This window comes from Triturus cristatus, chromosome 9, assembly GCF_964204655.1.
Source record: "Triturus cristatus chromosome 9, aTriCri1.1, whole genome shotgun sequence".
NCBI lineage: Eukaryota > Metazoa > Chordata > Amphibia > Caudata > Salamandridae > Triturus > Triturus cristatus.
The window spans coordinates 1,280,424,540-1,280,446,458 of NC_140592.1; the positions used below are offsets into that span (position 1 = coordinate 1,280,424,540).

The 21,919-nt window shown below is 54.8% G+C and overlaps 1 protein-coding gene across 2 annotated transcripts in view; it reads right to left on the reverse strand.

Moving 5' to 3' along the window:
• Positions 1-21,919, reverse strand: part of SLC25A21 (solute carrier family 25 member 21) — a 957,302-nt gene that overhangs the window by 62,168 nt on the left and 873,215 nt on the right. For both annotated transcript variants that reach the window (XM_085627462.1, XM_085627461.1), the window contains one exon: positions 12,513-12,677. In XM_085627462.1, coding sequence (XP_085483588.1) covers positions 12,513-12,677 — 165 coding nt within the window. The remainder of the gene's footprint in view (positions 1-12,512; positions 12,678-21,919) is intronic.

The window sequence follows — 21,919 nt, forward strand, 5'->3', positions numbered from 1 at the left end:
TGGTAAAAAACGTAGGCATCTGGTTCGACAGCTCACTCTCAATGAACGAACAGGCAAGCAAACTGTCAGGCATTTGCTTCGGACTCCTGAGGATGCTCCGAAAGATATTGGAACGTATCCCGGAGCAACTTAGGAAAACCGTCCTCCAGTCTTTGATCGTCTCCCGTCTGGACTATGGAAACTCTCTTTCCCTGGGTTCACCCAAGTATGTGATCAAGGGGCCCGACGGTGCAGAACGCGGCGGCCAGGCTCCTGCTCAAACTCCACAGACACACGTCCGCAAGAGAATCCCTGAAACTACTACACGGGCTCCCCATCGCGGCAAGAGTGAAATTCAAAGCCCTCTGTATTGAGCACAGGGCAGTAAATAATAAAGGCCCCCTAAAACTCATACTCCTGACCTCGGCATATGCCCCCACCAGATCGGTTTGGTCCTCCGTACCACCAGAATTAAAAAAATATAGATGGGGAGGCAGATCCTTCTCACACCTGATTCCAAAACTGTGGAATGAGCTCCCCTTGGACCTTAGAGGACAGCAAAACAAACTGATGTTTAGGAAAAAGTTGAAGACCTGGCTATTCCCGCTAACACACTAAGGGCTCTGGCGCTCACCTCAGCTCCCATCGTCAGTGCGGGGAAGACTTCGGGTAGCCATGCGCTATACAAATCTCAAAAAATAGAAAGGCACACACTGGGAGTTACAGATGAACACCCTCTGGGTGCTTCTCAGGCTCCTGGTGCCACTGCACCTGCTGCACTAATGATACCTGACTGCCTGCATCTGGGAGGTGAAAGACACACTGAAGGTTACAGATGAACACCCCTGTGGGTGCCTCTCAGGCTCCAGAGGACCCAGTGCCACTGCACCTGCTGCACTATAGATATCGGACTGCCTGTATCTGGGAGGCGGGAGAGACACACTGAAGGTTACAGATGAACACCCTCTGGGTGCTTCTCAGGCCCCTGGTGCCACTGCACCTGTTGCACTATTGATAGCTCACTGCAGGGACCTGGGAAGCGGTCAAGGCACACAATGTGGTCACAGATGAAGACCCTCTGGGTGCCTCTCGGGCCCCCGGTGCCACTGCACCTGCTCCACTATAGATATCGGACTGCCTGCATCTGGGTGCGGGAGAGACACACTGTGGAGGTTACAGATAAAAACCCCTCTGGGTGCCTCTCAGGCTCCAGAGGACCCGGTGCCACTGCACCTGTTGCACTATTGATAGCTCACTGCAGGGACCTGGGAAGCGGTCAAGGCACACAATGGGGTCACAGATGAAGACCCTCTGGGTGCCTGTCGGGTCCCCGGGGCCCACGCCTTGCAGTGCCCACAGCCCCACGTCTCGACACGCGCCAGGCCCCACACTCCACGGTGGAAGCTTCTGGAAGCAGAGGCCGGGGCGGAGAGCGCGCCAGCCCTGGGGCACAACAAGGTGTTTCTGCGGCGGGGTTTGATGTTAATGGCCGGCACCCCCGGATATCACACCTGCGCCTGCTTAACTTGTCATCCCGGCTTTGGGCCTGCGTTAGTGAGAGAAGTGTTCACTTGCCAGAACCCGGGCTCACTTACGGCCCCAGCCCCCACCCCCCCCCCTCTGCAATACCCATTAGTCAGCGCCCCGTTTCCTCAACAGACCAATTTAGAGAAAACGTCACTCATACATTAAAAAACCATCCGTACAAACTCGGTTCAGCGGGAACCTTTTATAGACTCGCTTTTCTCAAAATCATTATTGGGCTAATGACCCCGCTGTTCCAGAATCCAGGGAGCAGAGCCAAGAAGCAGCTCTGAGCCTCGAGGCGCGCGGACACGGGGCATTAGAGTCTGAGGCTGGGAATGGTTTGTTAGTGAGAGGGCCGACTTGCGTCTGAGGGGTACAGGACGGTGCACTGGGGTCTGAGGGTGGAGGTGGTTTGTTAGTGAGAGGGTCTCCCTGCCCCCCCCGAGGGTTCAGGAAGGTGCACTGGAGTCTGGGGCTGGGAATGGTTTGTTAGTGAGAGGGTCTCCCTGCCCCCCGAGGGTTCAGGAAGGTGCACTGGGGTCTGGGGCTGGGAATGGTTTGTTAGTGAGAGGGTCTCCCTGCCCCCCGAGGGTTCAGGAAGGTGCACTGGGGTCTGGGGCTGGGAATGGTTTGTTAGTGAGAGGGTCTCCCTGCCCCCGAGGGGTACAGGACGGTGCACTGGAGCCTGAGGGTGGGTAGGGTTTTTAGTGAGAGGGTCTCCCTGCCCCCGAGGGGTACAGGACGGTGCACTGGAGCCTGAGGGTGGGTAGGGTTTTTAGTGAGAGGGTCTCCCTCCGTCTGAAGGGTACAGGACGGTGCACTGGGGTGTGAGGCTGGGAACAGTTTGTTAGTGAGAGGGTCTTGCCTCCCCGAGGGTATAGGACGGTGCACTGGAGCCTGAGGGGGAAGGGTTTGTTAGTGAGAGGGTCTCACTGGCCCCAAGGGCACAGGACGGTGCACTGGAGCCTGAGGGTGAGAACGGTTTGTTAGTGAGACGGTCTCACTGCCCCGCGGGTACAGGAAGGTGCACAGTAGCCTGTGGCTGGAAATGGTCTGTTAGTGAGAGGGTCTCCCTGCCCCTGAGGGGTACAGGACGGTGCACTGGGGTCTGGGGCTGGGAATGGTTGGTTTAGGGAGAGGGTCTCCCACCGTATATGGGGTACAGGACGGTGCACTGAAGTCTGTGGCTAGGAATGGTCTGTTAGTGAGAGGGTCTCCCTGCCTCTGAGGGGTACAGGACGGTGCATTGGAGTCTGAGGGGCAAATGGTTTGTTAGTGAGAGGGTCTCCCTGTCTCTGAGGGGTACAGGACTGTGCACTGGAGCCTGAGGATGTGAAAGGTTTGTTAGTGAGAGGGACTCTGTTAGACCTGGCACCTTGGCGTGAGTCTCCCTTCCACTTTTTGTCGCTGTGCCTCATGTGTTTTTATGGTGTTGGCCGCTCAGCGCACTGTGCCACTGCCAACCAGTGCCACAGTGCAAGTGCTCCCTATGTAAAATGTATATGTTGGTTGGATTCCATGATTGGCTTATTTGGTTTACTATCAGACCCCAGTAAAGTGCACCAGGAGTGCCAGGGCGTGTAAATACAAATGCCGCTGGTGGGCTTGCAGCACTGGTTGTGCCACCCACAGAAGCGGCCTGGTAAAATGTGTCTAGGTCTGCCATTGCAGAACCTGCGTGCAGTCTGGTACTGTCATGCTGACTGGCAAGTGCACCCACTTGCCAGTCCCTAAACCTTCCCTGTACTTCATGTTAGTCACCCCTATGGTAGGCCCAAGGGCAGGGTGCATTGTGGCATAAGGTAGGACAAGCCCTGATGTGTGTGGCATGTCCTAATAGTGAATTACAGCCATTTTCGTTTTTCACTATTGTAAGGCTACCTGTTCTCATAGGCCAGAATGGGCTGTTAAGATTGTTACATCCTATGATCCTAGCAGGCCCAGGGAACATGGTAGAAAATCGAGTTTACTATGCCTGAACTCCGAATAATAAGGTACATCTTTTAGTAAGGTTTATTTTATTATTCTGCGTTTGCAAATGCCACTTTTAGATAGATGGCCTTTGCTTGCCTAACCATTTCGGCCCGCCTCTGCGTGATGTGTATCTGCTGTCTGGCTTGTGTGAGTGACAGGGCTGGGGAAACCCAGATGGGCAGGGCTAGGTAGCCTGGTGGTGAATGGAAAGATTGACATATAGATGGGTGGGAGGAGTACACCTGGACTCTGAATAGACCCGTGCTCTGCCACCACAATGCTGGCTCCGCCCCCTGTGGAGCGTCTGATGACCCTGCCCTGCACCCTGAAAGAAGCAGCCTGCATCGCGTAAACAAAGTGCTCAGAAACCGGACTGGATTAGGCAAGGGCCCCCCCTGGCCTGGCAGAACAAAAGAATTGCTGTATAAATGTAGGAGCCCTGCTCCCAAGAAATTAGATCCTGTCCTGCCAAGAAGAAACCTCTGTCCGACGAGGAGGAACCGGGAAAGCTGCATGGAGGAGTACTGTCCCTCACCTGGGGGATTGGCCTGCAGTGGTTGCCTTGCTGCAAGAAGGAGAGGAAGAAAAGACCCCAAAGACATTTATTTGACTTGTGCTGAAGATCTCCAAGGGCTTGTGAGTGAGCTTGCCCCCTGAACGAAGTCCCAGGACCAGTGGATTTCCCCGCCGTGGAATCGCCTTGGAAAATGGACCGTTTTCCTCGCATCTTCGCTTCGAACTGCTGTGTACGTCTCGCTGATCGCAGCGTACTCCCCGTAAGCTGATTTCCCGCTGTCCGGCAGGAACAACGCGTCTGTGGCCCCTCTACGAGCCGTAGCTCGCACCGCCAAGGAAGGTACTACCAGCCTGAGCAACGCGACTTGCAGCCCTTACGAGCCGTAGCTCGTACCGTAACTGAAGGATATCACCGTATCAGCTTGCACCCCCTACGGACCGTACTATCAACGTACGCGCCTCTCCTCTGCTTTGGGAAAGGCCGCGGTATGTATGGTGGTCGCTTATGTCTCCTGTCCGAAGCATACTGTTCGCCTGTTTCAGCAGCCCAAGTGAAGCCCAGCGATCCCGGTACGTCGCGTACCTGAACGTCTGGCAGTACGAGCCGTACTCTCGTCCCGTCCCCTGAGCCGCGCACGCCCAAGGTCTCCCGTACCATAGTACGCGCCGCCCGGAGGACTTCGCACCGTACTGTGCTCCTGCTGCCAAGGAAGTGTCCGTGACGAACTCACCAAGAATCCAGGTACTGTGCCCGTTCGTACCGTAGGGTGCACGCTTCATCTGAAGCGCCTGCAGTGCATGTACGACCCGTCCCAAAGCCTGTGTCTACCGCGTACAACCCCTACGAAGAGGGACGACGCGCACAGAACTGGAAAATTACGCTGAAACCCAGAACTCTTGCCAATAAGTATTGTGGGCCATTTAAAATGTCATTTTGGTCTTGTGCTAAGCCTGATAAATCTATATAAAGTATTATTTTTTGATATACCCAGTGTGGAGTCTATTTGTGGAGGGTCACTGTATTACTGTGTGGGTATTCATAAATGCTTAGCCTAAACGCCTTGGGATAACGCTTTGTCTGCTCGCGCTAAGCTACCTAGAGGGAGAGCAGGGGTTATTTCTAGAGTGTACCCCCTACCCTGACTAGAAGAAGGACCCTCTGCCTGTCCCAGGTACCTACCTGTGCCAATCAGAGAATCCGGATTCTAACAGACTACCTGCTTCTGAGGGGTACAGTAGGGTGCACTGGAGCCTGAGGGTGGGAATGGTTTGTTAGTGAGAGGGTCTCACTGCCCCCGAGGGTACAGGACGGTGTACTGGAGCCTGAGGCTGGGAATGGTTTGTTAGTGTCTCCCTCCGTCTGAGGGTACAGCACAGTGCACTGGAGCCCGAGGGTGGGAATGGTTTGTTAGTTAGAGGGTCTACCTTTGTCTGAGGGGTACAGTAGGGTGTACTGGAGCCTGAGGAAGGAATAGTTTGTTAGTGAGAGGGTCTCCCTGCCCCCGAGGGTACAGGACGGTGCACTGGAGCCTGAGGGTGGAAATGGTTTGTTAGTGAGATGGTCTCCCTGCGTCTGAGGGGTACAGGACGGTGCACTGGAGCCTGAGTGTAGGAGAGTGGCATCGACTGCATAGTTGCCCCCAACTTTTTGCTGATGTTTTGACTGTTTTTTACTCTAGCCAGGCTGTGGCCCTGCTATCCAGGACCCCAGCCTATCTGCTTCCTCTCTAAACTGATGTGAGTACTATAGGTACATACCAATTGGATACTGAGGACACCCTGTGAGCTCCTTGTAGATGGTACCCTAGGTACCCAGGGCATGGGTCCCTCAGAGGCCTACCAGGGGCTGCAGCCCTTATTGTGCCACCCCTGGGACAGCCATAAAAACTGACACCACCAGACCACTACTGTAGTCTGGGTAAGGTGGTGCTTGCACCCCTTACAGGGATATAGGTATCCTGTATCCCCCTAAATACAACACATATATCCTCATAGGTCACCCCTAAGGCAGGCCTTGCTAATCCTACAAGGCAGGGTGCCGAGATGTGTGTGAGGGGGAACCCCTACCTGAGTAGGGCCCCTCTGCAACCTTCGTTAAAACTATTGCGAGGTAGTTTGTAGTGCAGCCATACCATATTCTCTTAACCACATTATAAGTAATCGCGATAGCGTGATAACTTGAGAGTGGCTGCACAGAACCATGTCGTGTTTGGTGTCAAACATCGTGGAATTATACCCCCAATCCAGCCATGGGAGTGAGGGCATGATTCCCCCCTGCTAGAGGGGCGATATGGTAAAAGCGGCAGATTTTAGACACCAATTTAAAAGAGCACACGTAGTACAAAATGGATGCTACCCGCCACCCACACGATTCTGGCTGCCTGTTGCTGGGCAGAACTCCAGCCACGGCAGCTGGACAATAGGGATCTTGTTGCAGGGAGGTGTTCACACCTCCCCAGACAGACTATGTGGATTGGAACTGGGTGGGTGCACCTTAGGATGTCTTTCAAACTTGCACGTAGGCTTCTCCAGTGCCTACTTCTGCATACATCGGCTCAGACCGGTTCAGGGGCATCCTGTCCCCTGCCCCGGCGGGAAACACACAAAGGGGAGATGGTGTAGCTACCCTATCCCGCCTGAACTCCCATTGGTGGGCTCTGATTCAGACACTCCCCTAATCCCTGGATAAAGGTGGGTGCAGGGTCCCCAGAGCCTCAGATTAAACTTGGACGAGAACTTTGCTTCAAAGACTTGAAACTTCGACGAGCTGCCGCTCATCTGAATGAAGTAATCTCCCTTGGGGTAAAGGAGTTACCCCCCTGCTTGGCAGGCACCTGAAACACTGCAAGTGACCCGGTTGGAACTCCGCTGCTCCTACGGACAACGAAGACTTCTGCCTACACTGAGGTGGGTTCCCAAGCATCCCAGAGGCCAGTGAGTGTGCACAGCAAAGCTTAGCACCGTGGACCCCGTGGGTGCCGCGATACCCAATACCCCAGGACACCGGCCACCTCTTGCACAGCACACGACCACGACCAGTGGGGAAGTTGTGCTTTGGCCCATTATTGAGCCAACCTCTCAGCATCACCTGTGCCAAAGGACGACGCCCCAGCCTGCTCCGGCGACCCGTGGGCACATCATTACGCACTCCAAATTGCTGCCTCCCGCGGTCCCTTGTCTCTCGACTGGTGGGCCCTAGCGGAGGTCAATCTTCACTTTAAAGGGCTCCACTGGTTGCTCCAGGCCTGCTCTACAGTCTCCTCACTGGAGACCTCGCTCAGACCTCGTGGGTCTGCACCGTAGCGGTTTCTTGATTCTTGCGTGGGTTGCGGTTGCCAAGGCTTAGTGGATCCAATCTGGACACTAACACCGCAGCGGCCTTCATCCTTTGTGGGACAGTCGCCCTCCAGAAGCTGGCCTTCCTTGAAGCCTCCTGGACCCCATGGCTGCTGATCCAAGCTACCCGTCTTCAACCTGAAAACACCCGACATTGAAGGGCTCTTTCTCCAAAGGCCCCTGGTCACTGGCTAGTGACACAGACTCTGTCCCCTCTGCTTTCAGATCCTTCCCTTCAAGATCTACATCTTCAATCTCCACGACATCGACGACGCTTCCCGCCAACGATCCTAAGTGCCCTAGGCACTGTCTGCAGAACTGTTGTGGTTCTTATACCACTTTTTAGGTCTCGCGAGCCAAAGGCTCGAAGAGACATTTTATATGTGGGATTTTCAAAGTGCTACCCACAGTCTTTTGGCTGGCCTAAACCTTGAGTGCACGATCACATGCACGTGCACAGCTGCTCCTCTGCTCATTGCATTCCCCCCTCCCTTCTCACCCAGCCCTTTGATGCTCTGCTCCATTACTTTCACTTTCGCCGCTTTGACCCTTGCATTCCCCCCTCCCTTCTCACCCAGCCCTTTGATGCTCTGCTCGCATCTCCCTCCTCCCTGGGCGTGAAGGGAGACAGAGCCATCCTGCTTGATTAATGGCTTTGCATTCCCATGTGTTCCCGTAGTAAACATGCCCGAGGCCCCAGCCGAGCACAAGGCTCACGGAGACATTCTCTTTACCCTCGTTAGTCCCTTATCTCTATTTCCTTCAGAAGCTCCTGCTTTCCCTACCTTTCTGCCCAGCGATTTGCTTGTTATTTTTGGAGCTTTATATAGCGCAAACTAGACCCCACACATCGGGTATCAGAGCGCTTTACATGAGCACCAGTTTTGTTACAGATTGACACATTAATTTTTGTTACATCGTCCTTGCCGAGACTCGAACCCGGTTCCCCCGCTCCGAGGTCCACCGCTCTAACCCTAAGGCTACATGCTTATGTTAGCCCCATACAATCATTGGGGCACCCTATAGCAGCAACTCTATTAAGAGCACCCTTTTGTTACCCCTTCATTTTACATGCACATTGTTTCCCAAAAGTTGTACCAATTGTAGGGAGCCTGAAGATGCGGGAAAACCATCAGCACAAATTAACAATTTCCAGTCTCCATCCTCAACTTTCCTGCATCCCTTCGAGGTTCAGTCAACTTGTTTTAATTTGCGGCAGAGACGGCGGCGCCGAAGTGGTTTCTTCGGAGAGTGCGTGCGGAGCCGCCCGGTTGGGCTAGTTGCGGATCGTGTTGGTTTGTGTATCTCGAAGGCACCTCTCACCTACAGCAGCTTCGGGACGCACCGGCAGGAGCCCTGAGCCGCGAAACGACGCCCTAAACGTCTATTCGCTATGTCGGTTTATATGCAAATGTTTACGCGAGTGCCGTGGGTAATGCTGCCCTGGTAAGTTAAAGGAGCCACAGAGCTGCATGTACTCTTGTAAACACCCCACTCAAAGAGCGTTGTAGTTTATTAGGACGAGCGAGACAGAAAACTATCGCGACCAAATACATTCATCGTTCCACCACGCACTTTTCTCCTGTTAATCCTTTTGCTTTATGTTGGATTTTTGAGGATTGTCTGCCTGGCAGTGTGTTCGAAAAGCTGCATGCAGTTTGTATTGTGAAGAAAACTTTCCAAAAGTTAGAACATGGATACATTTTTTTGAGGGGAGAGCTTAGAGCTGAAATATCTATCTCGCCACTCTTTTCTAGTTTTAAGGCTATGTTTCACGGCCATTGCTGCTATAGACTGCCCGCCCTAGGTTTTTGCATAACACTAATGCGATTATGAGGGAGTTCGATGTCGTTAAGAACCAGGCGCGCAACACCCATTGGACTCAAAGGGCTTCAGCCCCCCCCCCCCCCCCCCCCCCCCCCCCGTCCTGTGTGGCAGCCCGGGATGAGACACCTTCCCGGGCAAAAAAGCAGCCGCACCCGAGCACTTCACAGGTCTTTAAAAGACCATTTGCATGTTAATGAGGCCTCGCTGTTGTTTCACCCCTTCTAAGAGCCCCTGCAGCTCCACTCTGCCTATTGCTTACAGTTCAGCCCCCCCGAAATTTTTGCTCAGCCCCCCCTGAAATTTGGCTCTAGTTGCGCCTCTGTTAAGAACTAATTGGAACTTATTTCTGCTTGTTTGCAGTACATTGAACAATTTTCACAGCTCGGACGCTCTTATTTTTAAGTTCAACCAACTTTTCTGTTTACATTCGGACTGAACACGGCTCTCTTCGGGGTCCATTATTTTCCATGTGCTACTGGTGCCCACTGGATGCGTTTAAATAGCAATTTGTGTAACTTTATCGTCCCGGCCCTGGCACTTTTCACTTAACCCTGCCATCAGTCAGTCTACTGTATTGTAGAATTTGTGTAGCGCTTTCCTGCCCGTTGATATTCTCTGTGCGCTTTCTGTTAGGTGGAATGTGCAGCTCCTCCGCTTGTGTATGCACGGTAGAGTGTTTATTAGCACAGTTTATGTGGGAAGTATTTTGGTGACAAGCCTCGGGCCAGGAGACGTGCTCGAGACCTGATGCAACCGATCTCCGCAGCACAACTTTCTTGGGGAACTCGAATCCCTTCCTTTCAGTTGTACATTATAACTTCATTCATATCTTTACCAGTAATGTTGGCATGTTATTGCGAATATTGTTAGGAATGTCACATTATCGGTCGGACAAACATTGATAATGTTGGGAATCGCAAAGAATGACTAAAATGTACTCCATAGGAGTGAGCAGAACCTCCAATAAGCATAAAGCAAACATGAGGGCAGTATTGTACAGCAGCATTTGTATAGCGCTTACTCCCCGTATATGAGGCACTAAAGCGCTTAATTCGCCCTGATGTCAAGCTTCACCTATACCCGAGCCTCTACTGGGAGTGTTTTCTTGTCGTGTGTGATGACCACGAGGTGCACCTACAGTCTTATGGGATGCAGCGCCTGGAGGTGTGATGGATGAGGGTTTGTGTGAGAGAGAGACACGCAAATTATAAGGACTCACCAGCTTAGCCATGGGGGCAGCGGGATGCTGTGGGCACGGTCACCAAAACCGGGGGTAAATCACAAAAGAGCCAACAATACATATGCCGGGTGGAGGGGTTGTTGAAGGAACAAAAGGACACCTGCGAGCTAAGGATGGGAATTGGTGACCTAACCAGAAGTCGTGTACCATTTTTCTTTATTTATTCAAGTGTTTTTTTTTTTTTTAAGATGGGGATATTGTTAACTACTGAATACATACACCCCATGATGTAGAGAGGAAGTGAAAGAGCAATTGAGACCTGAAACCCGAGCAGAAACTACACAAACTTTAGACCAGTTATCTCTTACAGGCTGAGGTACAGATTGGCACAAAGGCAAAAAATTATGCCAGCGAGGTCCTCCCAGGACTGGAAACAAGCATCCTAGGACCGGTTTCGGGGTTTCACCCCTCTTCAGCCAGGATAGCTTGATTCCAGTGGCATGGAGCGCACGGGACCCACGTCTGGGCATACCCGTCCCACTCGGGGCGACAAATGCAACAAGCATTTGCAATGCAATAGGTCTCGCATTTACGCGAGTTTGAGCTGTTGGCATTGTAAATGATAATGCCTTTTATTTTTGTTCTAGTTTTAAAAACATAAATAAAAGGCTTTGTCATTTACAATGCCAATAGCTTAAACTCGCGTAAATGCGAGACCTATTGCATTGCAAATGCTTGTTTAATATATGGTTTGGTCCCCCCCTGGGGCCCTGTGATTCCAGTGCTACTTATTGTTGTTATAAATGCTTTATTGAATTGTATCTTTACCTTCAGCCTCACAAGAGACTAGTGGGATTTGTTCTTAGACTAAATACATATATTTTGAATATATACCTGTGTGGACTACTCTTTCATTTGGTCATTCAAGAGGTTATCTATGGTAAAACAAAAAGCTTAACACTCCTTCAAGACTTAGCCTGAAGGCTGCTCTCCACAGCTACCACTAGGATAGCTTTCTTTAAAGGTTGTCTTTTAACCTATCACCAAAAGAGTCGAATTGTACTGGTGCAAGGTGGCCACTATAACTAGTGGACAGCATTTGCCAGGCCAACTTCTCACACTGCGGGTGGAAATGGTTTGTTAGTGAGAGGGTCTCCTTGCCTCTGAGGGGTACAGGACGGTGCACTGGAGTCTGTGGCTGTGAATGGTTTGTTAGTGAGGGTCTCCCTGCCCCCCCCCCCGAGGGTACAGGACGGTGCATTGGAGCCTGAGAGGGGAATGGTTTGTTAGTGAGAGGGTCTCACTGGCCCCAAGGGCACAGGACGGTGCACTGGGGTCTGAGGCTGGGAACAGTTTGTTAGTGAGAGAGTCTCCCTGCCTCTGAGGGGTACAGGACGGTGCACTGGAGTCTGTGGCTGTGAATGCTTTGTTAGTGAGGGTCTCCCTGCCCCCCCCCCGAGGGTACAGGACGGTGCATTGGAGCCTGAGAGGGGAATGGTTTGTTAGTGAGAGGGTCTCACTGGCCCCAAGGGCACAGGACGGTGCACTGGGGTCTGAGGCTGGGAACAGTTTGTTAGTGAGAGAGTCTCCCTGACTCTGAGGGTAGAAGATGGGGGACTGGAGCCCGAGGGTGGGAATGGTTTGTTAGTGAGAGGGTCTCCCTCAGTCTGAGGGGTACAGGACGGTGCACTGGAGTCTGAGGGGCAAATGGTCTGTTAGTGAGAGGGTCTCCCTGCCCCTGAGGGGTACAGGACGGTGCACTGGGGTCTGGGGCTGGGAATGGTTGGTTAGTGAGAGGGTCTCCCTCCGTCTGAGGGGTACAGTAGGGTGAACTGGAGCCTGAGGGTGGGAATGGTTTGTTAGTGAGAGAGTCTCCCTCCGTCTCAGGGGTACAGTAGGGTGAACTGGAGCCTGAGGGTGGGAATGGTTTGTTAGTGAGAGGGTCTCCCTGAACATGCGGTGTGAGACTCACCGACACTCCATTATGCTGCCGTTGTCGAGTGTATTTGTGGTAGGAGAAGCTCCGAGCCTGTGAGAGTTTCGGAGTCTCGAGCTCACTATAGCTCACAGAAGCCCCTCACTCTATTATCAGGCCGCCCCCTGAGTGCTCACAGCCGCCATCTTGCAGTGCCACCCTCTGGGTGCGGCCCTGGCAGTGCCATGCCCCTCTCACCTGCATCGCGGGCACCAGGCCTTTCACGTTGAAGTAGAACCCGAAGTACACCATGTTGAAGACCCCATGGCGGCCCAGGGTGGCCCAGAGACCCTTGTTGAGGCCGCGCAGACCGAGGCCGTCGGTGCGAGCGATCCGCCGGGCCTGGGCGAAGCTGGAGTGTGTCTGCGAGGGAGGAAAGAGGGAGAGAGCAGGCTGTGGTGAGAGAGAAACACGCCCACGAGCCCCACCCACTCGTGCACACCCCACACATTCAACACATGGGCCCAGTCAATACAGCTGACCCAGTCACCCCACCCGCTGACCCAGTCACTCGACCACCTGCCAACTCAACTCACCACCCCACACACAAACACCTGCCCACTCAATACACCACCCCACCCACCCCACACACACAACCACCTGCCCACTCACCCCACCCACTGACCCACTCACTCGACCACCTGCCAACTCAACTCACCACCCCACCCACCCCACACACAACCACCTGCCCACTCACCCCACCCGCTGACCCACTCACTCGACCACCAGCCCACTCACCCCACCCACTGACCCACTCACTCGACCACCTGCCAGCTCAACTCACCACCCCACACACAACCACCTGCCCACTCAATACACCACCCCACCTGCACCACACACAACCACCTGCCCACTCACCCCACCCGCTGACCCATTCACTCAACCACCAGCCCACTCACCCCACCCTCTGACACATTCACTCGACCACCAGCCCACTCACCCCACCCGCTGACCCATTCACTCGACCAGCCCACTCACCTCACCCGCTGACCTACTCACTCGACCACCTGCCCACTCAGTACACCATTCCACCCACCCAACACACTCAACCACCTGCCCACTCAATTCACCACACTGACCCACTCACTTGTGCACCTGCCCACTCAACTCACCACCACCACCGACCCACTCACTCGAGCACCTGCCCACTCACCCCACCCGCTGAACCACTCACTCGACCACCTGCCCACTCAACACACCACCGACCCGCTCACTCGAGCACCTGCCAACTCAACCCACCACCCTGACCCACACACTCGAGCACCTGCCCACTCAATACACCACTCCACCCACCCCACTCACTCAACCACCCGCCCACTCATCCCACCACCCCACCAACTGACCTACTCCTTCGACCACTTTCCCACTCAAACTCACCACCCACCCCCCCACTCACTCAACCACCTGCCCACTCAACCCACCACCCCACCTACTCACTCACCCACCTGCCCACTCAACCGACCAACCTGACCCACTCACTCTAGCACCTGCCAACTCAACCCACCACCCTGACCCACTCACTCGAGCACCTGCCCACTCAATACACCACACCACCCACCCAACCACCCACCCACTGAACCCACCACCCCATCCACTGACCCTCTCATTTGACCACCTACCCACCCAACCCACCCCCCGACCAACTCACCCAACCCCGACCGGCTCATTCAACCACCCGCCCACTCAACCCACCACCCCACCCACTCACTCAACCTCCTGCCCACTCAACCCCCGACCCACTCACTCAACCACCTGCCCACTCAACCCAACCCTGACCTGCTCACTCAACTTCCTGCCCACTCAACCCACCACCCCGACGCACTCACTTAACCACCTGCTCACTGAACCACCACCCCACCCACTCATTAATCCACCGGCCCACTAAACCCACCACCCCACCCACCAGACCCACTCACTTGACCACCTGACCACTCAACCCACCATGCCGACCCACTAGCCCAACCACATGCCCACTCAAATCACCGTCCCACCCACCTAAGGCTTTCAAACTACGGACTCACTCACACGTGAACACCACACACTTTCAACCCACCGGCCCAGTCAACACACCTGCTGTACAGATGCAATCTTGCAGCTTCCTGTGTTGTTGCATGTACTCATCCCACTCACACTCCCACTCATCCACCTCACTCAACCCACTGATCCACTCAACACAACGACTCACACCACCTGCCCATTCAACCCACCCAATGCACTCAAACCACTGAACCACTCACTTGAACCACGTGCCTACTCAACCCAGAAGCCCACCCACCCGACCTACTCACTCAACTATCTGCACACTCAATTCACCACCCCACCACCCAACCCTCCTGACCCACTCACTCAAACACCTACCGACTCAACCCACCACCGCAGATCACCCACCCACCCGACCCACTCACTCACTCAACCACCTGCATACTCAATCCACCACCCGACCTGCTCACTCAACTTCCTGCCCACTCAGCCCACCACCCTGACTCACTCACTCAACCACCTGCCCACTGAACCCACCACCCCATCCACTCACTAATCCACCTGCCCACTAAACCCACCACCCCACCCACCCAGACCCACTCACTCGACCACTTGCCCACTCAACCCACCACCCTGACCCACTCACCCAACCACATGCCCACTCAAATCACCATCCCAACCACCTGAGGCACTCAAACCACGGACTCACTCACATGTAGACACCCTGCACTTTAAATCCACCAGCCCAGTCAACACACCTGCCCACTCACTCATCCCACTCACTCAACCTACTGATCCACTCAACACAACGACTAACACCACCTGCCCATTCAACCCACCTGATGCACTCAAACCACTGATCCACTCATTTGAACCACCTGCCTACTCAACCCACCAGCCCACCCACCTCACCCACTCACTCAACTAGCTGCGCACTCAGTTCACTGCCTCACCCACCGACCCACTCAACCACCTGCCCACTCAACCCACCACCCACCTGACCCACTCACTCAACCACCTGCATACTCAATCCACCACCCGACCTACTCACTCAACCACCTGTCCACTCAACCCACCACCCCATCCACTTCTGCCCACTCAAACCACCACCCCGACAAACTCACTCAACCTATCCACTCAAGCCACCTACCCACTCACACCCCACCCACTCACATAATCCACCAAATCACTCACTTAAGCTAGCAGAAAAGAATGAGGGGTCCCTCAGTAGCTACATAGTCTTGGTGAATGAAGAAGGGATCCCTCAGTAGCAACCGACTCACAATGAAAGAATAGGGGGTGCACCAGGGTGCACTGTGAAAAGAATGAGGGATCCCTCACAGACCCACGGTGAAAGAATGAGGTATCCCTCACAGACCCACGGTGAAAGAATGAAGGATCCCTCACAGACCCACACTGAAAGAATGAGGGATCTCTCACAGACCCACGGTGAAAGAATGAGGGATCCCTCACAGACCCACAGTGAAGGAATGAGGGATCCCTCACAGACTCACGGTGAAAGAATTAGGGATCCCTCACAGACCCACAGAAAAAGAATGAGGGGTGCACTATTATTGTTGCATCTGCAGACACCATCTTGCAGCTTCTTGTTTTGCCTGTACAGACGCCATCTTGCAGCTTCCTGTGTTGTTGCATGTGCAGACGCCATCTTGCAGCTTCCTGAGTTGCATCTGCAGACCCCATCTTGCAGCTTTCTGTGTTGCATGTGCAGATGCCATCTTGCAGCTTCCTGTGTTGCATGTGCAGACGCCATCTTGCAGCTTCCTGAGTTGCATCTGCAGACCCCATCTTGCAGCTTCCTGTGTTGCATGTGCAGATGCCATCTTGCAGCTTCCTGTGTTGCAGGTGCAGACGCCATCTTGCAGCTTCCCGTGTGATTGCATGTACAGACGCCATCTTGTAGCTTCATGTTTTGTTGCATGTGCAGAAGCCATCTTGCAGCATTCTGTGTTGCATGTACAGAAGCCATCTTGCAGCTTCATCTGTTGTTGCATGTACTGACACCATCTTGCAGCTTCATGTGTTGTTGCATGTGCAGACACCATCTTGCAGCTTCCTGTGTTGCATCTGCAGACATCATCTTGCAGCTTCCTGTTTTGCCTGTACAGACACCATCTTGCAGCTTACTGTGTTGTTGCATGTACAGATGCCATCTTGCAGATTCCTGTGTTGTTGCATGTACTGACACCATCCTGCAGCTTCCTGTGTTGTTGCATGTACTGACGCCATCCTGCAGCTTTTTGTGTTGTTGCATGTACAGACATCATCTTGCAGCTTCCTATGTTGTTGCATTTACAGATGCAATCTTGCAGTTTCCTGTGTTGTTGCATATAAAGATGCCATCATGCAGCTTTCAGTATTGTTACATATACAGACGCCATCTTGCAGCTTCCTGTGTTGTTGCATATACAGATGCAATCTTGTTGCTTCCTGTGTTGTTGCATGTACAGATGCCATCTTGCAGCTTCCTGTGTTGTTGCATGTAGAGACGCAATCTTGCAGCATCCTGTGTTGCATGCACAGACGCCATCCTGCAGATTCCTTTGTTGTTGCATGTACAGATGCCATCTTGTAGCTTCCTGTGTTGTTGCATATACAGATGCCATCATGCAGCTTTCTGTGTTGTTGCATGTACAGACGCCATCTTGCAATTTCCTATGTTGTTGCATGTACAGATGCAATCTTGCAGCTTCCTGTGTTGTTGCATGTACTGACACCATCCTGCAGCTTCCTGTGTTGTTGCATGTACTGACGCCATCCTGCAGCTTTGTGTTGTTGCATGTACAGACGCCATCTTGCAGTTTCCTATGTTGTTGCATGTGCAGACGCCATCTTGCAGCTTCCTGTGTTGTTGCATATACAGATGCAATCTTGCAGCTTCCTGTGTTGTTGCATGTACTGACACCATCCTGCAGCTTCCTGTGTTGTTGCATGTACTGACGCCATCCTGCAGCTTTCTGTGTTGTTGCATATACAGATGCAATCTTGCAGCTTCCTGTGTTGTTGCATATACAGATGCCATCATGCAGCTTTTAGTGTTGTTGCATGTACAGACGCCATCTTGCAGTTTCCTATGTTGTTGCATTTGCAGACGCCATCTTGCAGCTTCCTGTGTTGTTGCATATACAGATGCAATCTTGCAGCTTCCTGTGTTGTTGCATATACAGATGCCATCATGCAGCTTTCAGTGTTGTTGCAAGTACAGACGCCATCTTGCAGCTTCCTGTGTTGTTGCATGTAGAGACGCAATCTTGCAGCATCCTGTGTTGCATGCACAGACGCCATCTTGCAGTTTCCTATGTTGTTGCATGTACTGACACCATCCTGCAGCTTCCTGTGTTGTTGCATGTACAGACGCCATCTTGCAATTTCCTATGTTGTTGCATTTACAGATGCAATCTTGCAGCTTCCTGTGTTGTTGCATGTACTGACACCATCCTGCAGCTTCCTGTGTTGTTGCATGTACTGACGCCATCCTGCAGCTTTCTGTGTTGTTGCATGTACAGACGCCATCTTGCAGTTTCCTATGATGTTGCATGTGCAGAGGCCATCTTGCAGCTTCCTGTGTTGTTGCATGTACAGACGCCATCTTGCAGCTTCCTGTGTTGTTGCATATACAGATGCCATCATGCAGCTTTCAGTGTTGTTGCATGTACAGACGCCATCTTGCAGCTTCCTGTGTTGTTGCATGTACTGATGCCATCCTGCAGCTTTCTGTGTTGTTGCATGTAGAGACGCAATCTTGCAGCATCCTGTGTTGCATGCACAGACGCCATCCTGCAGATTCCTTTGTTGTTGCATGTACAGACGCCATCTTGCAGTTTCCTATGTTGTTGCATGTGCAGACGCCATCTTGCAGATTCCTGTGTTGTTGCATATACAGATGCAATCTTGCAGTTTCCTATGTTGTTGCATGTGCAGACGCCATCTTGCAGCTTCCTGTGTTGTTGCATATACAGATGCCATCATGCAGCTTTCAGTGTTGTTGCATGTACAGACGCCATCTTGCAGCTTCCTGTGTTGTTGCATGTAGAGACGCAATCTTGCAGCATCCTGTGTTGCATGTACAGACGCCATCCTGCAGATTCCTTTGTTGTTGCATGTACAGACGCCATCTTGCAGATTCCTGTGTTGTTGCATATACAGATGCCATCATGCAGCTTTCAGTGTTGTTGCATGTACAGACGCCATCATGCAGCTTTCAGTGTTGTTGCATGTACAGACGCCATCTTGCAGCATCCTGTGTTGCATGTACAGACGCCATCCTGCAGATTCCTTTGTTGTTGCATGTACAGATGCCATCTTGCAGCTTCCTGTGTTATTGCATGTACAGATGCCATCTTGTAGCTTTCTGTGTTGCATGTGCAGACGCCATGTTGGAACTTCAGTTGCTGTTCATGGATTGTAAAGGGCTGCCACAAATATGTCCAACTGTAGCACATTTACCTGGGGCTCTTCCCTCTTCTGCGGGGCCAGGTGAGCAGGGACGAGTCTGCAGCAGGCAGCGTTTGGGGTTCTCGAATGGCTGGAGAGAAACTTGGGGCCCCCTTCTAATAAACCCACTGATCATGGTGACCAGGGCGAATAGGTGACGTTACAACGCATGCCATTACATCGCATGCCGTTGCAACGCCAACCTTTACCCCGACTTTCTGTCGGGGGAGTGCTGGATGTTGGAGTAGATTAATTTTCTATTCCAACTCCAGTGTGTGCAACAATAGGGAAGGTGTTCGAGTTAAATCCAACACCTTCTACCCACTGCTGCACACCTTTTTCGTTGCGACGGCATGTAATGTAATGGCATGCGTTGTAACGGTTGCATAGTAAAGGCTGTTTCCCGACCAGGGCCAACAGGATGGAGCATGGGGGTCTCCCACAGGGACTCGCAGGACCACCGCATGGAGACTACAGCTTTCAGGGGTCTGGGAGCACCACAGCATGTAGACTGGGGGCTCTCAGGAGCCTGCAGGAACCACAGCATGGAGACTGGGGGCTCTCAGGAGCCTGCAGGCACCACAGCATGGAGACTGGGGGCTCTCAGGAGCCTGCAGGAACCACAGCATGGAGATTGGGGCTCTCAGGGGTCTGGGAGCACCACAGCATGAAGACTGGGGGCTCTCAGGGGTCTGGGAGCACCACAGCATGGGACTGGGGGCTCTCAGGGGTCTGGGAGCACCACAGCATGGTGACTGGGGGCTCTCAGAGGTCTGGGAGCACCACAACATGGAGACTGGGGGCTCTCAAGGGTCTGCAGGAACCACAGCATGGAGACTGGGGGCTCTCAGGGGTCTGGGAGCACCACAGCATGGAGACAGGGGGCTCTCAGGGGTCTGGGAGTACCGCAGCATGGAACCTGGGGGCTCTCAGGGGTCTGGGAGCACCACAGCATGGAGACTGGGGGCTCTCAGGGGTCTGGGAGCACCCGCTGGAGAAGGACCCTCTGGTGCACCCCCCGAAGAGGGCCCCTCGGATGCGCCGCTGGAGAGGGACACTCTGGTGCACCCCCGGAGAGGGCCCCTCGGGTGACCTTTAGAGAGGGCCCCTTGGTGCGCCTCTGGAGAGGGAAACTCTGGTGCACCCCCGGAGAGGTCGAATGCGCCGCCGGAGAGGGACACTCTGGTGCACCCCCGGAGAGGGCCCCTCGGTGCGCCGCTGGAGAGGGACACTCTGGTGCACCCCCGGAGAGGGCCCCTCGGGTGACCTTTAGAGAGGGCCCCTTGGTGCGCCGCTGGAGAGGGAAACTCTGGTGCACCCCCGGAGACGGCCCCTCGAGTGCGCCGCTGGAGAGGGACACCCTGATGCACCCCCGGAGAGGGCCCCTCGGGTGACCTTTAGAGAGGGCCCCTTGGTGCGCCGCTGGAGAGGGAAACTCTGGTGCACCCCCGGAGACGGCTCCTCAAGTGCGCCGCTGGGGAGGGACACTCTGGTGAAACCCCGGAGAGGGCCACTCGGTGCGCCGCTGGAGAGGGCCCCTTGGGTGACCGTTAGAGAGGGCCCCTCGGGTGCATCGTGGGAGAGGCCCTCTCGGTACACAGCTAGATAAGGCACCTCCAGTGCGCTGCCCGAGAGAGACACTCTGGTGCACACCCAGAGAGGGCCCCTTGGTACGCCGCTGGAGAGGGACACTCTGGTGCACCCCCGGAGAGGGCCCCTGGGTGACCCTTAGAGATAGTCCCTCGGGTGCGCTGCTGGAGAGGGAAACTCTGGTGCACCCCCAGAGAGGGCCCCTCGGGTGCACCGCAGGAGAGGGCCCCTCGGTGCGCCGCTGGAGAGGGCACCTTGGGTGCTCCGCGGGAGAGGGCCCCTCGGTGCGCCGCTGGAGAGGGACACTCTGGTGCACCCCCGGAGAGGGCCCCTCGGGTGCGCCGCTGGAGAGGGACACTCTGGTGCACCCCGGGAGAGGGCTCCTCGAATGACCGGGAGAGGGCCCCTCGGGTGCGCCGTGGGAGATGGCCCCTCGGTGCGCCGCTGGAGAGGGATACTCTGGTGCACCCCTGGAGAGGGCCCCTCGAGTGCGCCGCTGGAGAGGGACACTCTGGTGCACCCCCCGAAAGGGCCCCTCGAGTGACCGTTAGAGATGGCCCCTCAGTGCGCCACTGGAGAGGGACACTCTGATGCACCCCCGGAGAGGGCCCCTCAGGTGCGCCGCAGGAGAGGGACACTCTGGTGCACACCCGGAGAGGGCCCCTCAGGTGACCGTTAGAGAGGGCCCCCCAGATGCACTGTGGGAGAGGGCCCCTCGGGTGCGCCGCAGGAGAGGGACACTCTGGTGCACCCCCAGAGAGGGCCCCTTGAGTGACTGTTAGAGAGGGCCCCTCGGGTGCGCCGCGGGAGAGGGCCCCTCAGTGCGCCGCTGGAGAGGGACACTCTGGTGCACCCCCGGAGAGGGCCCTTCGAGTGCACCCCAGGAAAGGGACACTCTGGTGCACCCCCGGAGAGGGCCCCTCGGGTGCGCCGCTGGAGAGGGACACTCTGGTGCACCCCCAGAGAGGGCACCTCGGGTGACCGTTAGAGAGGGCCCCTCGGGTGACCTTTAGAGAGGGCCCTTCGGGTGCGCCGCGGGAGAGGGCCCTTCCGTGCGCCGCGGGAGAGGGACATTGGTGCAGCACCGGAGAGGGCCCCTCGGGTGCGCCGCAGGACAGCGACACTCTGGTGCACCCCCGGAGAGGGCCCCTCAGTTGACCGTTAGAGAGGGCCCCTCGGGTGCGCCTCTGGAGAGGGACACTCTGGTGCAGCACCGGAGAGGGACACTCTGGTGCAGCACCGGAGAGGGCCCCTCGGGTGCGCCGCAGGAGAGCGACACTCTGGTGCACCTCCGGAGAGGGCCCCTCGGGTGTGCCGCAGGAGAGGGACACTCTGGTTCACCCTCAGAGAGGGCCCCTCGGGTGCGCTGCTGGAGAAGGACACTCTGATCCACCCCCAGAGAGGGCCCCTCGGGTGACCGTCAGAGAGGGCCCCTCGGGTGCCCGGCTGGAGAGGGCCTCTTGGGTGCGCCGCTGGAGAGGGCCCATTGGTGCGCCGCTGGAGAGGGACACTCTGGTGCACCCCCAGAGAGGGTCCCTCGAGTGACCGTTAGAGAGGGCCCCTCGGGTGACCGTTAGAGA